Genomic DNA, 12,982 nt, shown 5'->3' on the forward strand with positions numbered 1-12,982 from the left:
TCTGTGTGTTTTTCCTAAGCTGCTGGGTGATTTTTCACTTAAGATTTTATTTTTTACTGATATAAAAACATGTTTCCAGGATCTTTGCATTAGGTTGGATCTGAATTTCATTTTGAGGTTTTAGTCTTTGACTCTCCACGTTAAAAAGACTAGTTTTGCACTGAAATGGTGCTTTTGGTGCTTTAGTAACGTTTGTACTCCAGTGTAGTGTGCTTACTATGTGCCAAACACTGTAATGCATATTAGGGATCCAAAATAATAATTTGAGACTTGAACATGTTAAAACCTTGAACAACAGACTTCCTTTCCCCCCATGTAAAATAAAATAAATGTAGTGGCAAAAGTTTGCAAGGCAAGTGGGTCTTTCTCTTTCTCATAAGACAAATAGTCTTTATGAGATACTTTAAATTTACCATTTAAAATATGGGGGAGAGTGGCTACTGGTTTGTAATTCTCTTGCTTTTTCTTCTCTGCCTCTCGGTGTATTCTTAGTTTTGAGATTATCATCATAGCAGCCCATAGAAGCTTTTCGATATTATCTTGGAAAATTTCCTGTCTACCTTCACTTTCTTTTAGTTTATAAGCGAACTGATTTTATTAATGTATTTATTTACTAAAACAGAGAAGAAATCCAAAAGAATTTTAAAAAGAAGAGGTTAAAGATAGGGTTGAGTTAAATAGGTCTCTATTTAAACTGATATAAATAGCTAAGTACAGGTATTTTTGGCTAGCCCTGATTCAGTTTGATATGGTTTGTCGCAGTGTATTTGTGTTTTGTTGTTGTTCTTGTCATTTCTCTCTTGAACCTATTGGCCACTCGTTTCCCTTTCTGCCTCACCTTGCTTACCAGCAGGTCTGGAGTGGGTATTCCCGCCCCACCAAGTAACTTGAGCTTTCCTGCCTCCCCTCCCAGCTGGGCTCTGCATCCTCAGTTGCCATGTATGTGGAGCCATGACTGCTGTTTCATTCCTTCCTTTTCGTCCACTGTACCAAAGTTTCCCTTTTATATTTTAAGATCCGTATAATGTCCACATTGGTTGTGTTTATCTGCATATGGATATGAAGGCTTTTTGTGAAGACAGATTTTTTTTTTTTTTTTTTTTTTTTTTGAGATGGAGTCTCACTCTGTTGCCCAGGCTGGACTGCAGTGGTGCGATCTTGGCTCACTGCAACCTCTGTCTCCCAGGTTCAAGTGATTCTCCTGCCTCAGCCTCCTGATTAGGTGGGATTACAGGTGTGCACCACCATGCCAGGCTAATTTTTGTATTTTTAGTACAGACAGGGTTTCATCATGTTGGTCAGACTGGTCTCGAACTCCTGACCTTGTGATCTGCCTGCCTCGGCCTCCCAAAGTGCTGGGATTACAGGCATGAGCCACTGTGCCCGGCTGAAGACAAATTTTCATTTAGCCCTTGTTATTGATGCTGCCATCTCATTTACTTGAATGATCCACATTTGGGAAAGAGGTAGACATGGTGGGTGGGGAGGGGTGGCAGTTTCCTTCCAAACTTAGTAAATGGTTATACAAATTATTCCCAGCTGTAGAAGAGAAGACCATTTCATCATACACATTATGTGTTCAGGGAATATAGACACATTGTTTATTGTATTCTCTTGAATCTTGTAAGATTTTTCTTTGATTAAAATATAATTTAAAAAATTAAAAATGTTCCTTTTTTTCATTTTCTTTTAACTTATGAATTTATTTTAAAAGAATTCACCTGCGGGTAGACTCAAGAAATTCACTTTGAACAGAAAATAGGTATTTGAGTATAGTATTGAAATCATTCTATGGTAGACCAAGTTTCTATGGTGAAATATCTAAATCTAATTTAATATTAAAAATGGATTTGTGATCACTGACTATTTCATTGTTTGTATGTCTCTTTTAAGTAAACTTTACTTGTCTTCCAATAAATTTTCCATGTTCTTGTCATGGCAGGCTCATGACTTGCAGAGTGAACTTGATAAAGGAAAAGAAGATACTCAAAAGAAAATTCATAAATTTGAGGAAGCTTTGAAGTGAGTAAAATTGCAATGCATTTGATTTAAAACTACCCTTTATTAAACTGTGAGCCAAATTAAGTAACTGGGACCTAAACACTATCTTTTTATAAGAGCTTTGCTATGGATTAGTTTGCATCGGTTTCCCATCACAAATCTCTATCTTCAGGATTTTATTACTAGCCAGTAATTTTTTTTTTAAAAAAAGAAAAATCAGTTCAGCTGTTTTTAAGTGATAGGAATGTAAGAAAATAGAACTTAGTGGTTTCAGATGCTTTCTCCCTCTTAAACGAAAACAGATTTTTTAAAAAATGAGATTTTGGTCTTAGGACATTTAGAAATTCCTCTGTAGATTTTGTTGAGCAATTTGAGAAATGAAATGTTTCAGTTGTTATATTTGAAAATGGATTACTACACAGGCATTATTTAGGAAAGGCTTTGTCTTATGATATACTTGGTATTTTAGTGTTTTAGTGTACTTAGGCATACATTAAAATGTTAGATTTTATTTGTCTTCTCCATTCATTTACTAAACTGATTGGGTCCTCCTATTACTAGATTTGACCTTGCAGTTTTTAGCTGAAAAAACATTGATTCATTTAGATAACTTAAAACGTAAATTATTGTGAGGTCTGAACTCAGTAAATATTGAGTTCCCACCGTGTGTCAGCCAGTGTGTAGTACGTTCCCATAGAACCATACAGTCTAGTTGGAGAGATATTCAAGACATTTGGCAATTTGGTACAGAATGATAAAAGTTTAATTGGAGGAAGGTCAATAGGTTGACTGACCCAAAAAAGTGATTTAAGAGGAGAAGCTTTCTTGAGCTTAATATACCTAGCTAACTCCCAGATAATCAGTAATTTTATTTTACTTGCTTCTCTAAACCTCCAAATAAGAATGACTTACAGAAAGGCCAAAAAGAATACCCAAGATCAAATACATCGAATTCTGCCTGGGAAGATGGCATGGCCATTCCTTCTCTTTCACTTTGCTTATTAATAAAATATATTGGCTCAGTTCCTGAATAGAACATTTTAATGTGATTTGTAAACTATGGCATCACAAGATACCCATTTTTTTAATCTACAGAGGGACTTATTTGTTTACCTTGTCAATATGAATTAGATGAAATCAGGAGAGAACAATAATATTCATTAGGTATTAAGTTAAATAAATCTCGAACAAAACTAGGGCAGTCTTGCTTTTTTTTTTTTTTTTCCCCCCCCGAGATGGAGTCTCACTCTGTCACCCAGGCTGGAGTGCAGTGGCGCGATCTCAGCTCACTGCAACCTCTGCCTCTTGGGTGCAAATGATTCTTCTGCCTCAGCCTCCTGAGTAGTTGGGATTACAGGCACATGCCGCCATGCCCGAATAATTTTTGTATTTTTTTTTTTTTTTAGTAGAAACTGGGTTTCACTGTGTTGGTCAGGCTGGTCTCGAACTCCTGACCTCGTGATCCACCTGCCCTGGCCTCCCAAAGTGCTGGGATTACAGGTGTGAGCCACCACACCTGGCCCAGTCTTGCTTTTTTTCTCTTTAAAATAATTAACAGCTTTCTTCATGAAGATTTCTCCATGAACTTCATGAAATGTACCATACTTTTCCTCTCTTGTTCTACTTTGCCTTTGTTCTTTTTAAATGTCTTTATCCTTTCTTCATTTCTTCATTGGTTTATTGATTTATATTTTATAAGTCTAAGGAAGAGGTAATTTCTTTAAATCAGCGGTCCTCAAATTTTTTGGCACCAGGGACTGGTTTCATGGAAGACAAGTTTTCCATGGATAGGGGGTGGGTGGGGAATGGTTTTGCGATGAAACTGTTCCACCTCAGATCATCAGGCATTAGATTCTCATAAGGAGTGTGCAAGCTAAATCTCCTGTTGGCGCAGTTCACAGTAGGGTTCACGCTCCTGTGAGAATCTAATGCCGCTGCTGATCTGTCAGAAGGCGGAGCTCAGGTGGCAATGCTGGCTCACCCAGGGTTCACCTCCTGCTGTGGCCTGGTTCCTAACAGGCCATGGACCTGTATGGTGCTTGGGGATTTGGGACCTTTGCTTTAAATAGCGGTAAGACAACAAATATTTGTTTAGTACCTACAATGTTTACATGTTGTAATATCATACTAAAGGAAATAAAAGGTTGAGAAGACAGCTCAGGATGTAATGATGTTCTTAATGATTTTCCAGTCCAGGTTAGGCATTGGAAGTACTTAGAATAACTAGGTATTAACTTGTTGACCATAACAGCAATTAAAGTTCAGAAAGATCTTTTCAGTGTAATATTAGGAGTTTATGTATGTAACAATATAGTATCTTTTAGTGGTGCTGGTAGATAGTCAAAGAGCCCTGAAGTTTCTGCAGTTTTCTATATATAATATAATCATTTTCTGAGCCAAGTAACCCTCTTTAGGTACTTCAAAGGTCTTTGCCAAAATACTGAATTTTACTTGGAGTTAAAAGAAGATATTTTAGAATGCTAAATAAAATTATTCTGTAGATTATTTATCCATCTTCCATATAGTTACTACTTTCATTTTGGCTAAATGTCTGAATGATCTTAACAGTACAGTCCCCAGCATAGTAATAATAATGTAGTCTGAAAGTAAAAGGCTAAATTATTGTGAGGTCTAACTTCAAAGTAAACAGCATAAGTTGGCTGTTTCCCCAAAGGAGAATATTGTGACTGCTACGGCTTTTGAATCTAAGAATAGCATTAGATCTGCTTGGCCCAGAGACAGTTCCATTTTGCTACAAGACAGCTTTGTGATGTAGAAATTTGCCTTTACTAATAACAAATTTTTTTCCTTACAAATACACAAAGATGGAAAATTTCAGTTTTAGAATGTAGTGCTATTCATTCATGTAGTTATTCTTTCTTTCATTTAATAAGGGTTTATTTCTTCTGTGTGTGTTGAACATACAGTAGAGAGGCTATCAGAGAAAACAGGGATATATAAATATAAATTTGTATGCGTATGAAAACATGATACATGCTGTATAAGGCAAAATACTTTAAAAACATGAGGTAATGGCAAGATGGACTAGTAATGGGAGGCATCTGAGAGAAGGAAAAGTCTTTAACTGAGTTGTGAAGGAAAAGTGGAGAATAAATTGTCCTGGGAGTTTGGTGCCGTCCTCTCCTGTCTCTGTAGAGATGCTGGCCTCTACTAGTTTTGTCTCTCTCTATTTCCCAGCTCTCTTTCTTCATCTTGTTACATGACCAGATGTACTCTTTCCTTTTCTCCTTTCCTTTTTTCCTAAGGACTTCTAAGTGTCAAGTTCTTTGATTCTCTCAGATTATAGAATTTTGCGACCATGTTAGGGATAGTCTTGTGAATTGGGGTGAAATATAATGTGTTTGAGATGTTAATGGAAAAGTTGAGTGGCTTTATTCTGGCATAGTAATTGTATCAAAGACAAAAAGGCTGGGAACTGTTCTATGAGAGGATGATGTACTTGATATTTATACTCTCTCCAAGCAATTGAAACTGTCAACTCATCTTTGGGTTAGAGCTCAAGTTGATATTTCAGAACCTATCATTATTTAAGAAGGAGGATTGTAGTTAGCATTTTTCACTTTAAATGCCAACTCCTTAAAGCTCATTTGCCTGTTGCTATTGTTTCTAAGAAATGAAACTAGTTTAATGTTGTTGCCTTACTATTCTTTTCAATTTTTGTTCTACATATGTATTAAACACTTTTGCTTCCTATTTGGTTTTTGCTGTAGAAAATAATTTTAATAACCTCCCGAAAGGAAAAGTTATCTGAAACTTTAATGGTATGAGTTGTACATATTCACTTTTCATTTTTCAAAGATAAGCTATTAAAGCATATGGGGAACTAAATAGACTCTAATGAAAGGAAGATGATGGTATAAAACCAAATAATTGTATTTTTGAAGGAGCTAAAATTCATAAACAACAAATGTGGATATTATAAGTTTGGTTAATTTTTAAGTTTTTGGTGCTGTAAACATAATAAAGCATTATTTTGAGACAGTGTATAGTCTATTTTAAAGTATTCGATTAAAACTTCCAAAACCATCTTTTTGATTAACTTTTTCAAACTCTGTTTTTATAATAAAATACAAAAATGCCTTAACATATTTATTCTGATATTTTAAACTCTTTCTGCATTGTCATAAACATTCTAAATATTTTTAACCCTGACACTAATATGGACAAGCTTTCTATTTTTCAGTTAGTATTACATATATGTACAGTAGTAGTTCACTAGAATATGAAAAGAAATACAACCTACAGAATGGGAGAAAATATTTGCAAACTATGCATCTGACAAAAGTCTAATATCCAACATTTATAAGGAACTTAAACAAATTTACAATTAAGAAAACCCATTAAAAAGTGGGCAAAGGACATGAATAGACTTTTCAAAAGAAGACATACGTGTGGTCACCCATCATATGAAAAAACGCTCACGCACACCACACTGGTTTGCTGCCACCACTGCCACCATCATGCCAGCCCCTCAGGTCTCCCCGAGGCTGGGTGATGCTCCAGAGTAGGAGATAAGCCCATTTGGGAGCAGATTGGATCCAGCTTCATTCAACATTGCTACCAGTTATTTGATAAAGATAGAACCCAACTAGGCGCAATTTACATTGATGCGTCATGCCTTACGTCGGAAGGACAACAGTTCCATGGGAAAGCCACCGCTGTGGAGAAGTTGTCTAGCCTTCCGTTCCAGAAAATCCAGTACAGCCTCATGGCATGGGACTATCAGCCCATGCCACACAGCTGCATCATCAGCACGGTTGTGGGCCAGCTTAAGACGTGAAGATCCCATCATGGGGTTCCACCACATGTTCCTATTAAAGAACACTAACGATGCTTGGGTTTGCACCAATGACGCGTTCAGACTTGCCCTGCACAACTTCGGCTGACCTCCTCTCAGCCAAGCACGCTGTTTCCTCCTCCGTCCTCTTCCCAATACTATTCCCACTCCTCCAGATGCTCCAGATATCCTGCACAAATGAGCAGCGCCACGGTGAGAGTGGGTGCCGTGCTCTGCTGCCACTGAGGTGTTATGCTTGATGTTTGGACACTAGACTAGTTACATTTGATGGGATAAGTTAGTGTTGTGCCAGCCCAGCCTTGGAAAGACTTAAGTAATGCAAAAGTTGTCCTTTTTTTTTTTTTTTTTTTTAAAACTACTGACAAGTTGCTCTAGTAATCCAAAGAAGTGAAGGAGAAAGCAGCTGCTTAACTACCCAGACATTGATTTGTTCAGATGTTTCAATGCCTGATGATACAATAAAACCACAAACATTTTCTTAACAGTTTTTTTTAAAAAAGCTAAAAAGCAAAAAAGCTTAACATCACTGAGCATTAGAGAAATGCAAATCAAAACCACAATGAGATACCATCTTACATCAGTCAAAATGGTTATTACTAAAAAGGCAAAAAAAAAAAAAACCAAACAAAAACAGATACCAGTGAGGTTGCAGAGAAAAAGGAACACTTATATACTGTTGGTGGAAGTGTAAATTAGTTGAGCCATTGGAATACAGTGTGGCAATTCCTCAAAGACCTAAAAACAGAAGTACCATTTGACCCAGCAATCCTATTACTGAGAAGTACCCAAAGGAATAGAAAATCATGTTCTGTTATAAAGACACATGCACGTGTACGTTTATTGCAGCAATATTCACAATAACAAAGACATGGAATCAACCTAAATGCCTATCAATGATAGATTGGATAAAGAAAATGTGGTACATATACACCATGGAATACTATGCAGCCATAAAAAAGAATGAGTTCATGTCCTTTGCAGGAACATAGTTTGAGCTGGAGGCCATTTTCCTTAACAAACTAATGCAGGAATAGAAAACCAAATACTGCATGTTGTCACTCATAAGTGGGAGCTAAATGATGAGAACACCTGGATGTATAGAGGGGAACAACACACACGGGGTCCTATGGCAGGATGGAGGATGGGAGGAAGGAGAGGATCAGGAAAAATAACTAATGGGTACTAAGCTTAATACCTGGATGATGAAATAATCTGTACAAAAACCCCATGACACAAGTTTACCTATATAACAAACCTGCACATGTACCCCAGACTTAAAAGTTAAAAAAATGCTTTCAGGATTATATCACTTAAATAATGAGTAAATATAGGAAAAATAATTTAGTAATTTCTATTGGAGTTCATTTCAGCAAGTTCCTGCGTTTATAAAACACTGATATAGTTTTATAAGAAATGATGAATAAAACATTTGTCTTTAGTTCTAGAACAGACTTAAATGACTTATAGTATAAACATATTAACAAGTAATTAAAATATAACAAACATGTAGACAATGGTAGATATTGTACTAGATATAAAAGTATTACTGTATTTAAATTCTAAATTTGCTTTGACTTGAACTCTTTTAGGTGGTTTTGGGAACAGTTTGAATTTAGTGTGGGTTTAGAGCATGGACTCTGGACCCAGTTGTCACCCTTCCAATTTCTAACTTAAATTACTAACTGTGTGACCTTAGGCATGATGCTTAATTTCCATGTGATTAGGCTTTACATCTGTAACATGAGGATAATAATAAGATCTTCCCTCTAAGATAGTTGAGAGGCTTAGAAGAGTTTATATAAAGCATATAGAATAGTGTCTGTTATATAGATGTATTATTAATATTATTGTTATAAGGACTCTGTTATAGACGTATATTAGCTCTGTTTACTTAGTTTCTCATTGCCTTGTAAAATCATATCAACGGGTTCTCCAGAAGAAGTAATCTTTTCCTGGCATCAGTTGCTTTTTCTTTTTAAAGAAAATAGCTTTATTGAGGTATAATTCTTACACCGTAAAAATAACTTGTTTTAAGTGCACAATATATGATTTTTAGTAAATTCACAGAGTTTTGTGTTTTGTAACCATCACCATAATTCAATTTTAGAACATTTTCTTTTTCTTTCTCTTTTTTTTTTTTTTTGAGACGAGGCCTTACTCTGTCACCCAGAGTAAGGTGTTGAGAGTGTGTGTATAAATGCGTTGAAAGGGATCTTGACATTATATAAAAACATACATATATACATATGTTTTATAGCTTATGACAATAATAAAGACAAACCAATAAAGTTTTAGAAGGAAGAATTATAATAAAACATTAATGGTAGTTAAATATTGTATGCTCACCCTAGTTGGGAAGCATATAAGGTTTTAAAAAATTTATTTATGTTTTGCATATATTTTTAATTAAACGTGTCCAAGGATTCCTCAAGGTCCTGAGATACTTTCAATTTGTCCCAAATCACTTAAGCCAGTAAGGGGTGGAGCAGAGTGTAAACCAAGTTTCTGGAAATAGCTAAAAGTCTATTTTGAGTTTTTGACTGAACAGCCTTCTGTGTATTTCATATAATAAATGGAGAGTTGTCAGGGATGACACACTTTTGTTTAAACAGATGAGAGTTTTTCTCACCTATAATGAAAGGACACCCTACCATAGCCTGTCAAGAGAGGCTATTAGGAGGCTTATGGAATATAGAATAGGAAAGAGAGCTTTTTAATAAGTGTACGATTATTATTATTGTTATTATTTTAGACGGAGTCTCACTCTGTCACCCAGGCTGGAGTGCAGTGGCGTAATCTCAGCTCACTGCAACCTTCGCCTCCCAGGTTCAAGCAATTCTTCTGCCTCAGCCTCCTGAGTAGCTGGGACTACAGCTGTACGCCATCATGCCCGCCTAATTTATTTGTATTTTAGTAGAGACGAGGTTTCTCTGTGTTGCCCAGACTGGTCGTGAACTCCTGAGCTCAGGCGAGCCACCGTCTCAGCCTCCCAAAGTGCTGGGATTACAGCCATGGGCCACTGCGCCCATCCAGGATTTTTTAATGAAAAGAAAAAATATTCTCCATGTAATATTCTTCAGGCTTTTTTCTTGTGTGAATTCATGTGTAATACATAGATTCATCTTCTACTTTTAGTTTATTACTTTGTAATCTTGAATCTGATTTTAGCGTACTTATTTTGGTTCCTAAATATCCTAACATTTCAGGGTAAGTAAATCTCATGAATGAACTATACTTTAGGGAGATTACCCTGGCAGGAAAGAAAATATAAATTTAAGTAATGAGAAAGTAGAAGCAGGAAAATAAGGAAGATGAAGCCATTGTAATAGTCCATGTAAGAGACAGTGACTCTGGGACACTGGTGAGCCCATGGTGGAGAGGATGGATGCAGCCACAGCAGATCAGATGTGCCAGGACAAGGAGCTTCTCTGGAACTCTCCAGTCTCATCTGAGTACCTTTTCTTCATCACAGTTAATAAACTTTCACAAATAATTTCAAAGAGACAGCTGACGAAAAGCTGCATTGTTTCACATTTTTGTTCTATATAGATATAACATAGATTGAGTAAATGGAAATCTGAAGTATAAATTTTGATTTAAAAAATATTTTCTTTTAGATTCAGGGGGTGCATGTGCAGGTTTATTACATGGACATATTGCCTAATGGTGGGGTTTGGGCTTCTAGTGAAATACTGAGTTTTTAAATACTGTTTCGTCATTTATAAAGATACAAATGTAATGATTTTAAAAACTTTGAAACACTGGAATTTAACTTATTGTATTGTATACACACACACCCACACACACGTATATTTTTTCCCATGGTGTAGGATTTGAGTCAAAACATGCCGTGATGAAAAAATATTTAGGAATTGTATTAGACCGTTTTCATGCTGCTGATAAAGACATACCCGAGACTGGGTAATTTATAAAGAAAAAGAGGTTTGTTGGACTCGACAGTTCCATGTGGCTGGGGAGGCCTCAAAATCATGGCAGAAGGTGAAAGGCACGTCTTACATGGCAGCAGGCAAGAGAGAATGAGAGCCAAGTGAGAGGGGTTTCCCCTTAGGTACCATCAGATCTCGTGAGACTTACTCACTGTCACAAGAACGGCATGGGGGAAACCATACCCATGATTCAGTTATCTCCCACTGGGTCTCTCCCACTGGGTTCCTCCCACAACACGTGGGAATTATAGGAGCTACAGTTCAAGATGAGATTTGGGTGAGGATGCAGTTGTTAGGGTAAAAATCAGACATTTTTCAAAAGAGGAATTTCAATAACATTTCAGAGATACATTGTTTTTAGCTGTTTCTGTTTCTTGTATTTCCTAAAAAATGCCCAGAATGTTCCGAGGACTGAATAAGCCTGCTGAGGGAAGGGCCGGGTGGGTCCTGGAACAGTAGCACTTGTCCTGGGTGACTTTTTGATGCCCTAATTGGTCACATATCAGAGATGGAGCAGTAGATTTTGAACTATACTTGAACCTCAGCCAAGGGAGCTGCTATCTGGAGAACATGTAAGGTAGGTGTACCCTCTTCTATTTTCCCACCTATATCAAAGATGTCTGTTTGAACAGAATCCAGTTTTGCCTTTTCTTTTTTTTGGAATGATCACTTCTGTATATCATTCTCCTTTGTCTAACATTTTGTGAAGTTTTAATCTTTGAAGATCAATTTACCCACTTTCTTGCCCCCAAGGAAGGAAGAACAAAAACAATCAAGGCCAGGTTAGAATTCTAAGAGGAATGGGGAATAAAACTTGCCTCCCCACCCCCCACCCCGCCCCACTCCAAGAACTCTTTAGCCTTTCCATTTTCTTTTAATCCCTAACAGCATGGGACTCTGATCATCAGGCTCCTTGCTGAATTCAACTTGAAACCCGAAGGCATGGGAGCCCTTCGGGTTTGATGGAGATCAAAGAGACTCACCTCTGGGGCACAGAACTGGGTGGAAAAGGGTAATGAGTGTGCCCAAGGGGCACATCAAAGATGTTTAGTTTAGGGATTGATGGTGGAGCCCTTAGAGACAACATTCTCCCTTGTGATTAGGCCAATGGCACCAGAGAGAGAAAGAGAACCAAAAGTGGCCCCACAGCAGGCAGGGATACAAATGAACTGCCCCAAATGGTCACTTAGTATTGTAATCACTTGACAGGGAGTGTTGAAACTGGAATGTTCATTTCCTTTCAAGGAAGTGCCATGAGTGGGTTCTTTTTTACATGTTTGGCTCTCCGTGTGTTTCCTATTTTCCCCCACATCCTATTCTCCTAGAACTATTTCGCTGTAAATCATGGACAAAATTCCTATTAGAAGCTAAATGAGGGTTGTGTGCAATGGCTCATGTCTGAAATCCCAGCACTTTGGAAGGCCAAGGCAGGAAGATTGCTTGAGGCCATGAATTTGAAACCAGCTTAGGCAATGTAGCAAGACCCCATTTCTAAAAACAACAATAACAATATTAGCTGGCTGGGTGGCACATGCCTATAGTCCTAGCTACTAAGGACTCTGAGGCAGGAGGATTGCTTGAGCTCAGGAGTTGGAGACTGCAGTGAGCTATGACCATGCTGTGATACTCCAGCTCGGGTAAGAGAGCAAGCCCCTGTCTCAAGAACAACAACAACAAGAAGCCAAATGATGTTTTAGGGTCCCACAGATTGAGAGGTGAACCACATGTGCGGTCAACTCAGTGAAAGCCTAACTGTGCAAGGGGAAAAGTGCATGGTGACGTTTCTGGACTTGCTCTAATCCTGTCCTTTGAAATCTTACTGTCATGCCCAGATTAGGATGTTTATTTCCTCTCAGATTATAGGTTTTAGAAACCACCCTAGCCACAAGCCGTATTGGCCATGAACTGGAGATGCCTTCTGCTCTTATGTATCTGATATTGACATATAACACCCCTTTTCTGACTCCTTGTAGTTTTTTTCCTATGAACTGAAGTTTATTGAGGGGACTCATCCTGCAGTCTCATAGTTTTTATAACTTTCTATTGAAGTATAACATGCATGCCAACAAGAACACAAACTGAACACACCCATGTAAGCAGCTCCTAGATCAAGAAGCTGAATATTAACAGCGTTGCAGAAGCCTCCCTCCCGAGCCCCTAACCGTCACTGCCCCACCTTCAAGAGCAGCCACTATTTTGACTTTCTGTTTTTGAA

The 12,982-nt window shown here is 37.5% G+C and overlaps 1 protein-coding gene and 1 pseudogene across 13 annotated transcripts in view; both read left to right on the plus strand.

Moving 5' to 3' along the window:
* The window catches only part of CEP112 (centrosomal protein 112), a 549,518-nt gene that overhangs the window by 176,216 nt on the left and 360,320 nt on the right, over nt 1–12,982 (plus strand). For all 13 annotated transcript variants that reach the window (XM_073005103.1, XM_073005106.1, XM_073005112.1 and 10 more), the window contains one exon: nt 1,943–2,022. In XM_073005103.1, coding sequence (XP_072861204.1) covers nt 1,943–2,022 — 80 coding nt within the window. The remainder of the gene's footprint in view (nt 1–1,942; nt 2,023–12,982) is intronic.
* LOC119622970 (nuclear transport factor 2 pseudogene) lies at nt 4,024–7,126 on the plus strand (annotated as a pseudogene).

The sequence above is a fragment of the Chlorocebus sabaeus genome, chromosome 16 (genome assembly GCF_047675955.1).
Source record: "Chlorocebus sabaeus isolate Y175 chromosome 16, mChlSab1.0.hap1, whole genome shotgun sequence".
Classification (NCBI taxonomy): domain Eukaryota; kingdom Metazoa; phylum Chordata; class Mammalia; order Primates; family Cercopithecidae; genus Chlorocebus; species Chlorocebus sabaeus.